This window comes from Seriola lalandi, unplaced genomic scaffold, assembly GCF_002814215.2.
Source record: "Seriola lalandi dorsalis isolate HSWRI2012SDOR001 ecotype SW California unplaced genomic scaffold, Sedor1 jcf7180002054563, whole genome shotgun sequence".
Lineage (NCBI taxonomy): Eukaryota > Metazoa > Chordata > Actinopteri > Carangiformes > Carangidae > Seriola > Seriola lalandi.
The window spans coordinates 976,258-992,276 of NW_019525116.1; the positions used below are offsets into that span (position 1 = coordinate 976,258).

The window sequence follows — 16,019 nt, forward strand, 5'->3', positions numbered from 1 at the left end:
TTTCTGTTCACTGTTGTCGGATTTCTACAAAAGAACATTTTACTGTTGTAATGGTTTTGCTTTTTAACTGTGGTACCTGTAGAGGAAGAGATATCTCTCCTTGTAGGAGCTGCGGCCCAGAGGCTCGCTCACGATGTGTCTGTACCTGAACTCAGGGGAACCTCTGGGAAAAATACACACACACACACACACACACACACACACACACACACACACACAGAGTACGGATGAAGAGCACAGATTTCTACAAAAGGTCACCATCCTTTCTGCCATCCACAGTTGTGTAATGATATATGCCGTGTATGTGTATGATTATAAAGCGTGTCTAACTTGTTGACATGCTCCATGAGTTTGTTGGTCGCTGACAGATCGCCATCTCTGACTTCCTGGATCAGAATGATGTCATAGCGGTGGACAATCTGTAACACACGCAGAAACCACATAACATCACATATCTGATAAAGGTTGCTGTCTTTTTTGTGTTTTATTATGAACAAACACACACTAATTTTACACATAAAAGGCCTCTCACTGGTCATGAGGAGTAGACTACTACTCTATACAGTTATAATGTTTAATGTTTTCTGTGACTCTGGGAGGAAATAACCCCTGGTGATGTCATAGTGATGTCATCAGCGTTTATATGACAGACAAATTTTGTACACAATCCATTCATTAGAAACTGGGGAGTCTAAGAATAAAGGAATACTACATGCAAAATAGGAAACAGTGGAGTTTCAGACCGTGCTGATGATGTTCATCAGAGTGGTGTTGGACGCTTTCTTGTCTCCAAATGACTTGATGTTGAAGGCTCCCAGCAGCAGAGAGGTAGACAGATGTAGCAGGGTCATAAAGAGACCCAAAGCACACACCAAACGCATCCTGGGTCAAAGAGGTCGGACATGAACGTAAGTGATTTTTCTTTTGTTTTAAAGAAATTTTTTGTTCATATCTATACAGACAATCCAGCGGTATACTCAGTTTATCATTGTCATGATTCAACCAGTGTATTAGGAGTTGAATTGCAAGTCAAACATAACTGGTTCAATTTAAAACAAATATGATATATATGATATATAAATCAAATCAAAATACAACTGGAAATATAACAGCTGTATAACAAGTTGGATCAAGTGATGAGGATCATTGAGTCAGCAGAATGTAATCGATTGCACATAGTTAAATGTGCAGTTGTACGATCAGTCACGTGACCCAGAAATCCATTACTTACCTTCGACATATTGTGGGAATGAGAGACGGACGTAACACCTGCCCCCCCTGGACATGTGACAAGACTGAGCCCTATTTCTGGCAGTTTATCTTACTGCAAATATTTAGTGTTTGGCAGAGGCATGATTCATGCTGGCATGCTGCGTAAAATATTATTCAGTTGGAGAATATATTAACCTGTTACCCTGGCTACACTGTTATTGGAGCTGGTGTGCAAAAATATGGAAAAAGGCAGCTGTTATAGTGTGATCTGTTTCAGTGTAAAACCTTATCCTGTGCTAGTGTAAAACCATTTTTACCATTAAGTACCATTTCTGCCATTAAAGAAGCATGGCATGGAAAAATAAAGCTGAACTGGAATTACAACCAGGATTAAGAAGAATTATAATCTTCACTAAACAGTTGAAGGTATTGTACTGAATAATTCATCTATGTCACTGCAACTGCTGCAAAAAGTCCACAAACGTACTAATCGATATATGAATCTACTGTTTTTGCATGAAAAGAAGAGTGAGAGGTGCATAGCTACCTGCTTCTGCGTGGGAGAGAGTCAGGCCTGATGTAAGTAGAGCACAGAGGCTTATTTGTGTGAATCCTTGAAAAGCTCCACCACAATAATACACTGATAGTATCTCATGGTTTTTATTTACCTGCGAGCGCATGTGACGGATTCAGGCTGGGGAGGAGTGAAGAGAGGAGGTGTGTTGTGGATGGGCTACAAGGTTTTCAGGTGATGCAACATGGCAGCCATGTAGGATGTCCTTGGCCTTTGGGTTAAAGTGGGTCAAGGAATTGCTTCAATTCCCAGGAATTGTAGGCTACAATGTTACTGTCTCTTCTTTTGAGTGTGAGTGACTCATTTTACTGCTGATTTCATTTCATTTCTTCATTGATTTCATACATTTTTAAGACCAGTTGCTTATAAATTAGTTTGTGGTTTCCTGGTTTCCCAAGCCAGAAAAAAAACCCAAAACAAGCTTGGGCTCAGTTACGGTTCAGCTAAAACTTTTCAAGAAACAGTTTCTAAACTGTTAAAAGTCCCCAAGACCCAAAAGTGAGATGCCTGTGTCTTTCATGATTACAAAGCAGGTGTAGGTGTTATACAAATACTGCGAAAGTAGTAACACAAAATGCACACAGCCCGTACTCAAAAACTGTCTTAAAATGAACCGTTAGGACTTCCATAAGTTTGTGATGTCACAACGAAACAGTCAACGCACTTATATGCACTCAGCACGGCCAACCATGACCCACCGTTCAGCCTTGCATAACATGGTTTCTCTGAGTGTTTGCCTGAAATCTGCTATATTTTTATTCAATCACTCAGTCAGCCAATCAGACAAGAAGCTTCTACTTTGTATTTTTTGATAGTAGTGAGAAGGCAACAGGTGGCATAAACACATGATAATGAGAGTTGGTTTAAGGTCTTGTGTGATGGAAACCTTTTGCTCTTTGGAGCCACATTTACAGAGTTCATCTTCCATTAAAGATTTTTTTTTTTTAAACATTTGCTGCCGTTAAAGCTTAAGAACTGCCTTAATTTTCTGAATGATTGAAGTAGCTAAAGTCAGTGAATGTCCAAAGTAAAAGCTTTTTTTCTTGGTTATACTATCTCATCTGACTTCCCAAAGCATTTCTGGCAGAAAACCTTTGCTAACTAAAATACATTTATATCAAAGAGATGGATAATAGTAATGTCATAGTCAATAGTAATGAACCATTTTTAGATCTGTGTTGAAAGCTTAGCTGGTTCGTAAAGCTTTACTTTGCTATCACTTGGTTTTGTAGTGTTAAGGAACCAAATGCTGAAAAAAAAGGTGTTTTAAAAACAAAAAGAGACTTACTTGAAGAACTCCAACTCCAGAAGCAAAACCCAGTAACAAAAACTAAAACACAAGAGAAACAAATCAGGTGAAAAGCAGGAGTAAAAAGCAAAAAACAGGCACAAGAGCATGACACATAAGGAAACTTCACAAAGGCAACCACGAGTACAAAAGACGAACTGACACAGACAACAGGGAGCACAGAGACGAAATACACAAGGTAATTAAACACAGGTGAAACACATTAGGGGGCGGGGCATATATACAGATGTAAAATATGTATATATGTATTTTCATCTATGACATAATGTGCATGTACATATAAAATAAAAACATGCACAAAAAATTATATAAGAAACTTGTTTTGGAACAATTTATATTGACATATATGTCTATCTCACCATACACATATGTATGTTTATGTATGTATGTTTATGTTGTAGACATATGTTACATACATATATATTCATCCCAAAGCCTGTCAGTATATGATGATAATATATAGAATGGGAGAATGTGAAGATAGACATGTTTGAAATTAATACATACATACAGAATTAATATACAGACAGGAAGTAAAATAAACGCGAGACTCACAAAGGAAGTAATTTAAAAATAAAACAGGAAAACAATCAAAAGTCCAGTGTTTTTATATGATTTTTTTGTATTTTTGCCTGAAAGTGAATTTTATCGGTATTTTGATTGTTAGTGTATAATGTGTATTGAAACAGTATTTGGATCGGTGTGTGCAACATTGATCTAGTGGTGTTTACCTGGTTTAGACTGCAGAGAAAGGTGAAAACCCTTTGTGAAGCCATTTCAGATGAACTGGATGAAGAATAATTTTGAGCTCTGTAGTGGATGTCGGAATAACTTTTGATATTGAAGTTTGGTCATATTGCAGCTGCTAAAGGTTCATTGAATAAAGCCAACACAGATAGGGAGGTAACACATCCTTGCCTGATCACCTTGACCTTTGACCTTTAGCCACCAAAATCTGATCAGTTTGTCCTTGAGTCCAGGTGAACATTTTTACCGAATTAGAAGAAATTCCTTTCAGATGTTACTGCGATACCGTATTCACGAGGCCGAAACCATGTTTTGTGATGTCACCATGACCTTGACCTTTGACCTTTGCCCCCCCAAAATATAATTCATCCTTGAGTAATAGTGAATGTTTGTGCCAAATTTGAAGAAGTTCTGTCAAGGCATTACTGAGATATCATGTCCACATGTACGGAGGGACAGCCCAAAACTGTCTCTGGCTGTCGCCGGCACGATGCCATGCTAATATGTTGTTGAACAGGAAATATCAGGTTTTATTTAGTGTTTATTTCTACAAGCAAGGTTGGTTCATTACATCATGTTTTTTTTTACGACAACACCTTGTTAACAATTTAGGAGAACACTTTAGAACACAACCTGTAATTTATGGTGTAATGTAAATAACGGGCTGAATGAGTCAGGTCCTGTTAAAACACTTACTGGTTCATAGTGGCTCTTAAATAAAGGTACACTGGAAGAAAACAAGAATGTGGTGAATAAGGGAATAACAACTTGACATTTTAGAAGAAATGAGGAATAAATTACTTGTGTTTTATTGGGCATCATGGCATCCCATGAGGGTCCTGACCCGCTGTCCACAACAGGATGTAGACAATGGTCAGAGGTGGACAAAGTAAACAGCTCTATTACTTCAGTCAAAATACTCCTGGTCAAATATTACTCCAATACAAGTGAACGTTTTTCAGTCACATTTTTATTTGAGTTAAAGTACTGGAGTACTCGCTTTAAAAAAATACTTAAGTGTTCAAAAGTACTTTTCTTTTATAAACAACACATTGTTGTATTGTTCCACATTTACAGAACCTAATGACACTGAAACAACCGATACCTAGAATACACTGACTGACTGTAGAACCTGTAGAAGAAAAAGCTTGTAAAATGTGCCGCCAAGCTGATAGAAACGGTCATAAAAAAAACAATTGAATCAACAAAAGGATCATTTTTTTTATTTGACACGCCCCACCTCCCACAAAAAAAGCATAACAGTGATCAAGTTTGGTCATGGTAAACACAGCAAACACTTTAAAACGAAAGGAATCTTTCTTTAGTTCAAAAACTTCTAAAACATGGACTTCAAATAAGGCTTTGGTGTTCTGGTGAAGAATCATCTGCCTCATCGTTATGTAACATATAGTCATAGATAGGACACTGACAGGTTAGAATTAAGCTGTTCAAAAATGCAGCAGCACAACATGACAGTAGTAGGAGGAGTAGGATTTGCCTGTAATGAACAAAGCGTCAAGTGGAGTCAAAAGTACATGTTTGTCTTTTAAATGTAGTGGAATAAAAGTCATATGTTTCCAAAAAAATATTAATACTCAAGTACAGATACTTGAAAAAGTACAGTTCTAAATGCACTTTGTTACTGTCCACCCCTGAGAATGGTCAATTGTTCAGAGCTGAAAAACCAAGAGGATGCCTGATGACCTGGTTCCCAACAGCACTTCCTGTTTGCCTTGTCCTTCGCCAAAGGATACAGAAAACAGAGGAAAGCGATATTGATTTAGTGAACGCATGGAGGGTAACAAAGAAGGGAATGGGTCAGTTTATCGGCTTCCTGGACGGATCTACACCTCAAAAGCTGAAGACAACGGTGAGAGTGTTGAAGACACATACCAGACCGGCAGAATGCATCTCAAACCTGTAAGAGAGAATCATGTCGATTGAACTAAAACAGACAGAAATCCAATAGACTCGAGAAGCTCTGCGATGAAGAAGAATGAAGGGTTCCTTGTAGAAGTTGATGAGGTCTACAAAGATAAAGAAACTATTGCTGGTGGGAGGTGGAGGTTGTTTTTTTCTTGAAGCAGCTGTTGTCTGTACTGTCTGCAAACAGAACTGTCACTATCCTGGATGTACAATGTCCAAGAGTCCCGGAGGCTGTGAGGTCTGTTTGTACCATTAACAAGTGTCCTGGATAAGATCATGTGAAAGAAACCTGGAGGTTTATGGACAAGAGAAGGAAACTTCAGAGGACTAAAAAAGAAATGAAAGAGAAAGAATTTGAAAAGAATAAAGCTGAGAGTGAGAGGAAATTGAGCCTTTTGGAAAATCTAGAGAAGGAAATGAAAGACCTGATAACAGCACACAAGGATCATGTTGTCAATCTGGAGGAGATCGCCCTGAATGTTAACTCACTAATTTCCACTTGGACTCCCTGACTGAGAAGATGAAGGAGAAAGGAGACACAGAGAAGGGCCAGAGACTGAAGAACATGAGCAGTCGAATGAATGAAGGAATCAAAAGCAGGATTGAAGTAAGTATTTTTGGTAAAGTAACAGCAGGTTGGTAAAGCAGTTCAAGAAGTAATGACCAACATCATTGTGACCTTTCATTTTGTCATTTGTCGTTTTTTACTGCTGTAGCTGGTTGAGATGGAGCTGATCTGAACTATTTTATACACTGTTAGGTAGTTGTATGAAAATGCATATTTCATGAGTTCGTAATGTGTTATGTCTGTCAAATTTACCAGTAACTAAAGCTGTAAGTGTAATGATGTAAATGTAACTGTAGTAAATGTAAATGTAGTGGAAGTAGCATAAAATGGGAATACTCAAGTACAGTAGAAGTACCTATGGTTTGTACTTCAGTAAATGTACTTAGGTCCTTTCCTTTACTCACCATTTACATTTTAAATGTATAATTCTGTGAAACTTCTCTACTTTGTAATGACTGTTGCTGTTCCATCAGTGTGTTCACATGGACTTCAGTAAACTGGTTACAGTCAGCTCTCTGTTATGTAATTGGATTTCTTAAATCACATGTTTGTCAGCTATATTTCTCCTGCAGAACAGGATGTTCTTGTAATTACCTCCTACCCTTTAACATGTAGGTACACATGTGCAGTACAAAGATTTCAAACACATAAAAGAACAGTGAAGTAGGTGGATCAAAGACTTCATTACACATGGGCATGTGTCTTCGTATTTAATTTCAAAGTCCGATTGGAAATGGAACTAATATAAAATAATAATAATAAAATAAGTCAACTTCCAGGACTAATATATATATTACATATATATATCTTTCTATATATATAGAGAGAGAGATATTTAGATCAGGGATCAGAAATCTGATCATTGACCTGCTGCACACAGTACAACATATTTTTTAACAGTATACAAACACACTGACTGACAGACACACAGCTTACTGTCTCCCAATACCAAACATCACACTCTCACAGCAGCCTTATGCCTCCTGAATTTCTCATGTAAATATTTAATACTGCATAGATCCAGCTGAATAATTCCTCAACATCCACTTATTGTAAGGACAAATCACCAACTTTTAGTCCTGCATCCTTTATCCCTTTAACCATATAACTTATCTTTATAAAATTTGGTTTGTTTCTCCAAATTAAATTCAGATTAATTTTGTTAATAGATTTTATTCATTATATCATTTATTTTCATTTGAGTAGCTTAGGTAAATACACCTTGAGAAACATTCCTAACACGGTGAACCACCAATGTTAAGTGGCTCTTTTAGTCTGTAGTTCAAATTTCTGCCCAGTAGGTGGCGGTAGACCAATAGTATGTTTGATACCAACCCGCTGATCAGTAGAAGAAAACGCTTCAGAGTGACGTAATTCTGTGTAACGGCCACAAACAGGAAGAAAACATCCAGCTGTTATCAAAGCAGAGGGAGCTCTGGCTAGTTTAGCAGTCTGTGTTGAAGTGGCACAGTAATGAAACGGCCTTGAGAGTCGGGAATAAACTGGTGTTTTATCATGCTGTATCCGGAGTAGTGACTGTGTCCACTGATACCCAGGGAGTATAATTCTCCTCGACTTTCCTCCGGTCCGAGTGTTGAAACAAGGTACGTTAGCTTAGCAACATGTCGTTAGCTAGCGCTAGCAAATGTTAGGTTATAGCTAATTAGCAGGAAGCTGTAATACTTGTTAGAGCTGTTGTACCAAGTCACTGCGTTTTCCTTTGTTGTCTCGTGACTGTGTTTGATAGCATTGTGTTGTAATTTTAATAGCATGCTAAAATGTGGCTAAACCTGCTGACAGAACAGAGGTGCTGTTGGTGTAAGTGATAGCAGGGTTGGACAACATCAACAACTGTGGATACAAACAGGCGTTTCTGTCACAGTCTACAATACAAGATGCAGGAAGTAATGAATCGAATAATATATAACATATATGACATATAATAGAAATATGTCATGTAGTCGGGAAGTAATTAACTTAAGCTTGGTTGTTTTGAATAGTCAGCTTGTTATTATGTCACACACTGAACTGAGACTCGTTGTGTTCAAGATTCTCTCTGTGTTTAAATCTTGATCCTGTCAACTGTTATAAAGAGCTGTAATGATTAGAGAGAAAATTAAATTTGATAATTGTTTCATTAATTTGGGTCATTTTCTATTTTGTCTAAAAGTTGATGATTCCAGGTTCTTAAGTGAGAATTCTCTGCTTTTACCTTGTCTTACATGGTGATTTATATTACAGTACATTAATAGAACAAATAACTAATATATTCAAATAGAAAATAGGTAAAAGGTTAATTGATAATGATAATAATCCCGATTTGCAGCCCTACTAGTTTAACTTAGAACTGTCAATAAAGATTAATTAATCAAATTGGTTGTTTTGTCTGACAAAGAGTCCAAACCCATCAAGTTTACTTTCATAGACCAGTGGGTATTAATCTCTGAGAGGCTAGAACCAGTGGATTTTTAAGAAATGACATAAATAATTAGAGCTGAAGTAATTAGTTGATCTTCAGATAATTATTCAGCAACTGTTTTGATGATTGATTCATCATCAAGTTATTTTTGTAAACTAAACCAATAATTGGTTAAGGTAGAAAATAATAAATCAGTAAGTAATTCAAAATGCATATAATCATTAGTTGCACAATTTTTATCAGAGTGAAATCTTACTGTTTAACTTACTTACTTGTTAAACTAAATTGGTTTAAATTCAATGTCATATTATAATATAAAGCTTGTAAAGTTTTAATTGCATTGAATTGAAAAAAATGTTTCTGAGTCACATGTACTTCAAAGTGTTTGAGGAATGAATTACTTGTGTTTTATTGTTGTATATCATATATATCATTGTTTGCCTAGGTTGGAGTTTGTTACCGACTCTGTGCTTTCTGTTGATCCGTGCAGGTGTGAATGAGTGACGTGGTGCCTCCCACAGCTCTCAGTGAAGTCCAGCTCCGCTTCCTCTGCCACGATGACATAGAGAATGTCAAGCTGCTCTGTGGTGATTGGTTCCCAATCGAGTAAGAATCATATTCAGTGTGCAAGTGATGACACCTGTTAAGGATCTAATCTGAATCCATTATTGAGTTTGTGAATTAAAATTGTACCCTTTCATTTGTAGGGAAAAACAGGTAAAGGAACTATAAAAAACACATGTTTACTTTTACTGATTTCCATCAATACATGCCTATTGATTATGCTTTTTTATATACACTAACATCTTCTAAAGAGACCAAAACTAAACCAGAACTAATACCTCAAGTACTTCTTACCATACCATTATTTCTGAAATAACTTTTATAGTAAAGAATCCCGTTACTCTTACTAACGTTTTTAGGATTCCTACACATGCCCATGCCTGAATGCTAATCTGGTTGACCTTTGACTCCAGGTACCCAGACTCATGGTATCAGGACATCACCTCCAACAAGAAGTTCTTCTCCCTCGCTGCCACCTTCAGAGGAGGTATCGTGGGAATGATTGTGGCTGAGATCAAAGGCCGGACCAAAGTACACAAAGAGGTGTGATGTTCAGCTCTGTTACTCAGTCAGAACTCTGTTCTCTGTAGAGGTGGTGTCACTACTGTGTTGATAGTGCAGTTTATCCGCTCTCATTCAGCTGCCATTTGGAAATGTGATAAGTGGATCCCTGACACAGTATAGTCTGTTTTTAGACTGCTAATTGGACGAACCAAATGCCCTTGACTGAGTGTACGGTAATGAAATAGTGGAACTGAATTCATTCCACTGGACTAGTATCAGAAGTCTGCTCCTCTCACTATAGGGTAGATGTTTCATCAGCTGTGGACTTAGATGATGGAGCACCTGGTGTCAAAGCTTAATTTCCCTTTGGATCAGTATTTGCATTTTAGAACCTGCCTTTCCTGTGGGTAATTTGTCTATGAAAAGATGAAGACAGTGTAATGGGTCAGTGCCAGAGGGAGAATACGGGGCATGTTCAGAGACACCAAAGCACAAAGCTGAAAGATCCTTTCAAGTGATATTTTTTAATTCAATGCTGAAAGTAGTTTTTATTCCATAAATCCACAGAGGATGGTGAAAAAAAATTATTTTATGTTCATATAGAATGGTGAGTCTTAATTTCTAATAATTTTCTCTCTGTCTTTGTCTGTGTGTTTCTGTGTTTGTTAGGATGGAGACATCCTGGCCTCCAGTTTCCCTGTGGACACACAGGTAGCCTACATCCTCAGCCTGGGAGTGGTCAAAGAGTTCAGGAAACATGGCATAGGTACAGCTCTTTGTCCCCGCCGGCTCTCACACACACAGAACTTAGCATAGTCACTTCAGAGGACATCACACTGAATTACATTCCCTTATCCTGCTGAACTGTAGCTACTACATGCTAAACCCGCTCCTTTACCCCAAACCCAGAGGTTTTTAAACTGAGTTGAAGGGGAGGCGCAGAAAGAGAGGCGTGAGATTAAATATTATGTGAGGGGACAGGGACAGGATTATTGTTATTATTGTCGTTTGTCCTGTTGATTTAGCATGTCCACCAGCACAGTCAATAGTTGGAGCTGCAGCAGAGGCTGTGACAAGGCTCATGGAGGCACTTAAGGAATTTTGAAAACTTCTGTGCTCGATTGCAGCAATTTGTGTCAAAAATTATTCTCTTTCTTTGTGTCATAACTCAGCCAAACCTCAACACACAAACATGATACACGTAATTATCATTTTCTTATTATTACCCTAACCAAAAAACAAGTCTTAATCTAATGGTTAACCTTGTGGGATTCAGCTATTTGTCCCCAAAAAGGAGACAAGTGGCCACAATGTGAATAGAATTTACATCCTCATATCTGCATCTTATCTTGTCTAGTCAAGCTCCAGAAAAGGTTATCAGATCGTCAGCCACTCCTCACTCTGAATTCAAATGAGGAAGCAGACATCAGTTGTCAATGGACCTTTTGAGTAAACATACAGCAGTGTACCAACGTTCAGTAACATTATTGTGGACTACTTAAGCGTAAACATAAATATCACCGCTCTAACAATTAAACATAAATAATTTAAGTTGTGATTTCATCAGGATAATATTACCAGGGTGTTAGTCTGAAAACTCAACAACATTGTCCTTTTATCTGTAAGATCAATTGATGCATTGAATGTTATTAATGTTGAAGGAGGAGCAGGGTGTTTGCATTACTCGATTAGACTCACTGAACACAATGATGAAAGCAGTTAAAGTTGGGTGCAGACCTGTGGACATATTGTAATGTCATAATGAAAAACGGTAACCTGTATGTAGTTTTGTCTTTCTGCCAGTCTGTCATGAATAATAAATAACATAAAGGAGCTGCATGCTACATGTCCATAACCTTCTACACACTTTCATTTGCAGCTGCTGAGAAAACTCGCCCCTTCTGTCTTTGTGTATCCTGTTTGTTCTCTCCCTCACTCATTTTTCACCCTTTTCTCTGCACTGATGCAATGAGATGAGGAAACATGTCACCCAGGACCCTGCACGCTGTAGGGCTCATCCTCCCTCTCACTGATTAAGCTCTCTGTCCTCTCCAACCACTCAGGCTCCCTACTGCTGGACAGTTTGAAGGAGCACATCTCAACGACAGCCCAGGACCACTGTAAGGCGATCTACCTTCATGTCCTCACGACCAACAACACTGCCATCCACTTTTATGAGAACAGGGACTTCAGGCAGCATCACTACCTGCCCTACTACTACTCCATACGAGGAGTCCTCAAAGATGGATTCACATATGTGCTGTACATCAATGGGGGTCATCCACCTTGGACAATATTATATCCTTTTGTGGAAGCAGGGAGAGAAGTCACTGTTGTGTAGGACCCAGTTTGTATTTATGTTTCACTCTTACACCAAAACTTTACTCGTCCTGATGAGTAGAATCTATAACACCTTGATCAGAGGAGATGTCATGCTCAGTCACACAGACGTGTCAGCTAGATAAACCAAATACAAATGTTTCCTTAACTTTTTATCCTCACTGACTATATCCAGCACATTGGTTCAACCCTGGCCAGCCTGAGCCCCTGCTCCATCCCACAGAGGTTGTACCGGCAGGCCCAGTCCCTGCTGCGCTCCCTGCTGCCCTGGTCCAACATCGCCTCCAAGACTGGTATACAGTACAGCAGAACAATGTGACACGTCATGGTGGGTTGCAGATGTGGTGACAGCAGCTTTGCTTTTCTTTTTTTTTTTTTTTGTTCTGGCTTTGTTCATCAAAGGGTTTCTGATTTTGTCTTTTTCTCTCTCTCTTTCAGGAGCGCATGTGTTTCTCATCAGTCTTCCCCTGTGTATAAACACACTCACATTCTCAATCACATATGGCTTTCCACACCCTGTGTATAACACAGGACTCAGGTTCCACCTCTGTCACAAACCAGAATATTACTCCATATTCAGTACACGTTTGGCACTGTTCACACAAGATCCAGGTTTGCAGCCGTAGTTCTGTGCCCACTACTAAACAGGGTTACTGCATTGCAGCGTCATTTAAAGTGCAATGTTGTGTTTACACTGATAGACAGCGTGATCTGGTAAAACCACAGGATTTTCTTTTAGTTGTTCAGTTGCTATACTATCCCATATATAGTGCTCTATCCCGCAGTTGCTATAGTGACCTATGTTTGGCCAGTCGCACCAAAGCTGAGCAGTGGCAGAGCAGAGTGGAGGACCAGGCACACAGTCGACAGCCACAGGTCATTGTTTTGCTGTGAAAGCGGTGTAACACACCCACACACACACACACACACACAGACGCGCACACACACTGGGGACCCTACAGAGACTAAAGGTTCAAACCCTGTTTATCTTTCTGTCTCTCTTCATCCTGTTCACTACTGTCACAGAGACTATGTATGCTGTTTGTATATTATATATACTAAGCTAATATATAAATTTCTCTCGATATGTATGTCTATTCTATGCTGTCAGTAGGCCTAGTTGGAAGATAACCCATCCATTTTCCTTTTTGACCATAGACTGACTCCGGAGTCAATTCCAGTTTGTAAAATAGACACTGAGCTAAATTGGACTGTGAATCAAGCTGTTAATAGGCTAGTAGGGTAGAACAAAGCTAGTATACACAGGGAACTTTGAGATGCAATGTAGATGGGTAATACAGGATATTTAGCAGCAACGGGAATTTTCTTTTTCAAATTCTCTGTTCAATGATTTGAACTGGAAACTGTACTAGTGACAGTATAGAAACATACAAACATGTTATAGTATAATATTCAGTCAGTTTAACACAAAAATTTTCCAGACACCTCGTCAATTATGCAGGACTGTTTGAAAGTCTTACATAAAAATATGATGATAATTCTGAGCTAAATGGCCTTTCTACATTGTTTCAAGATGTTGCCCATGTATAATTCACACAAGAGTGAGCGAGAGTTTCTCGACTCCTTATTTTAGAGGTTTTAAATAGTAACTGGCCCTGTCTGTCTTTCTGCTCTTTGGCTGTAAAATTGCTGCTAATGTTGAGCAATGTTCATTTGTTTGTCCACATTTAAAAAAAAAAAAAAAGAGAGATATGGCCCCGATTAGATTTTTACGTTGACCGGTAGAGGAGAAAAGAAGAAAAAGAAGCAATGTTCCCAAACACAAACGTCGTACACCTTGTGTGCCTGAGTGCATGCAGGTGTGTATGTCTGCGTGTGTATATATGCTAGATACATGCATACAGGGTCTGAAATTAGCACCTTGCAAGTGCCAAATGTTGGATAGCTCTGTCTGCGCAAGACAAATGTAGTAAAGTTCACCCAACATATTGACTGGTAACTTTGTAAGGGAATAACATTGTTAATTTTATTGCGTTCTGTTGCACTACATGATGAATTAAGAACCTGATCCCGTGTTTTAAGTCAGTGAGCAGATGTTAGATTTTATACATGAAATAGCACTGAAGAAGGTGAGGGTGACTGTGTGAAAAAATGCAGATTCATTTTTAAAAGGCTCTGAAAGTCTCTCAGTTTACCAGCCCAGGATGAACAACTCAAAAGTACATTTCTGACATTGTGTATGCAATAAATTTGTTTCCTTTGACTGATTGTAAAGGCTGAGTCAGTCTGACTGCCCCCTCTGTATACCTATTTTACACTGTTCTAATATTTTGATTGTGATTATCATATTACATTGTTATAAACCTGAGCCTTGTTTTCATTCACAATATGACACGGTATCTGTTGTTTGTTTTAAAGAGGCACAGCAGTGATTCAATATTGCACAAACATTTGTTGGGACTTGTGACAGATTTTTAAAAATGCTCCAAAGAAATCAACAGAGGCAAAGGTGTCCTGACTTTTAGTACCTAGTACAGGTCCAAAAACATTGGATCCTATATTTCCCATAATGCAGCTCAGTAGCACCTTTTGTTAGACTCTCCATAACTCGCAAATACCAATGTCTTTCTACTCTTAAAAGAAATCAAGGCTGTGGTCAAAAAGTCAAAATAATCTCCCTTACTTACTTTTCTTTGACCTCAGTGGAAAACATCATGAGGTCAGGGAAAGATGTGAAGGTGAATTCATAAGGACTTAGGAAACAAATCTGACTGCACTTACACTAAGCTTTTTTTTAACCAAATGTATTATTTATTTAACACATGGACGATGTAAACTCCTTTCCTAACCACAAAAACAAACTGGTTTGACATGAAAAGATCATTAGAATAATTCAATAAAAATCAGTGAGTAGGGCCCAGAATGGATTATATTCAGATAAAAAGTAGGCTGTATAGAGTTTTGACCTTTTTTATACATTTGCAAATTATTTTTTTTAGTGCAGTGGGTTTTGAAACATTTATGTATATAGTATATTGTTATGATGATGATTAAAGATGATTAACTTGCTCTTCAAGACGACTCCTGACTGGATTTGAAAGAGAAGATATCTATCATGGATTTGGAGTGTAGACGTGTTACAAGCAGAAAACAGGTTGTTCTTTTGTTTCTACATTCACGTGGGTCTGGCGAGGTAAGACTACGATGGGACGTTGTTTAATTGTAGGATGGCATTATCCCCTTTCGTTTCACAAAGGAAGGTCCAGTGTTTCCTATGCTAAAAGAGATGAGATAAGAAGCACTGAAGCTCCTTTCCTTATCATTTACAAAATTCAACCAGCTCTTATCATGGCTGTCACTTAAATATTTCAGCGTCATTTCAATCAGTGAGGAACGTTCCCTAAGAAAAGAAGACTTTAAGGCTGCAGCCCTGGTTTCCAACCTTCAAGAGAGAAACCTGGTGACATCTTCAGGGTTATTTTCTCAAACCTTTGAAAGCCCCTCCAGACCCACTGAGGACATTATGCAACTGTTGTCATAGGTTGAGTTGTTCTCATCATGATCAATAAAACTGGTGGAGTGCCCCTTTAAATACATTTGAAAATGTTTCCTTTGTCTATTTCATCTACATTTTCTTGTTATTTAGTTGATTCTCTTGTTTGGGGCAGGTAGAGAAGTCTGCTTGTGGCTGGGGGGAATTTCCAAAAAACATGTCTCTCAAACCTTTGACCTTCTTGTCACGGGAAGGTCACTGATAAACTATTGACTCCTGCTGTGTAATTTGAGTTTTCAGTATTTTCCAATAACTGATAACTGTTTAACACTTTCCTATTATGTGGACTGTTTTTTAGCAGTGAGATGGTCAGACCTGTTTGACATTTTCTGTTCTAATCTG

At 38.2% G+C, this 16,019-nt stretch overlaps 2 protein-coding genes and 1 pseudogene across 2 annotated transcripts in view; 2 read left to right on the plus strand and 1 right to left on the minus strand.

Annotated features, from left to right (window-relative positions):
- dnase1 (deoxyribonuclease I) overlaps nt 1-3,231 on the minus strand; it is a 5,250-nt gene extending 2,019 nt beyond the window's left edge. The window contains 4 exon segments of the mRNA XM_023416300.2: nt 69-163; nt 331-419; nt 744-882; nt 3,075-3,231. Coding sequence (XP_023272068.2) covers nt 69-163; nt 331-419; nt 744-882; nt 3,075-3,184 — 433 coding nt within the window. The 5' untranslated portion in view covers nt 3,185-3,231.
- A 2,310-nt stretch (nt 3,232-5,541) lies between these two features.
- On the plus strand, nt 5,542-6,411 carry LOC147818556 (uncharacterized; annotated as a pseudogene).
- Nucleotides 6,412-7,726: 1,315 nt separating this feature from the next.
- naa60 (N-alpha-acetyltransferase 60, NatF catalytic subunit) lies at nt 7,727-15,200 on the plus strand. The gene is made up of 7 exons (XM_023416404.2): nt 7,727-7,940; nt 9,246-9,361; nt 9,733-9,862; nt 10,493-10,589; nt 11,887-12,121; nt 12,326-12,491; nt 12,602-15,200. Exons 2-6 carry the CDS (start codon nt 9,252-9,254, stop codon nt 12,480-12,482), a joined length of 729 nt encoding a protein of 242 aa, XP_023272172.1. The 5' UTR covers nt 7,727-7,940; nt 9,246-9,251; the 3' UTR covers nt 12,483-12,491; nt 12,602-15,200.
- The last annotated feature ends 819 nt before the right edge of the window (nt 15,201-16,019 follow it).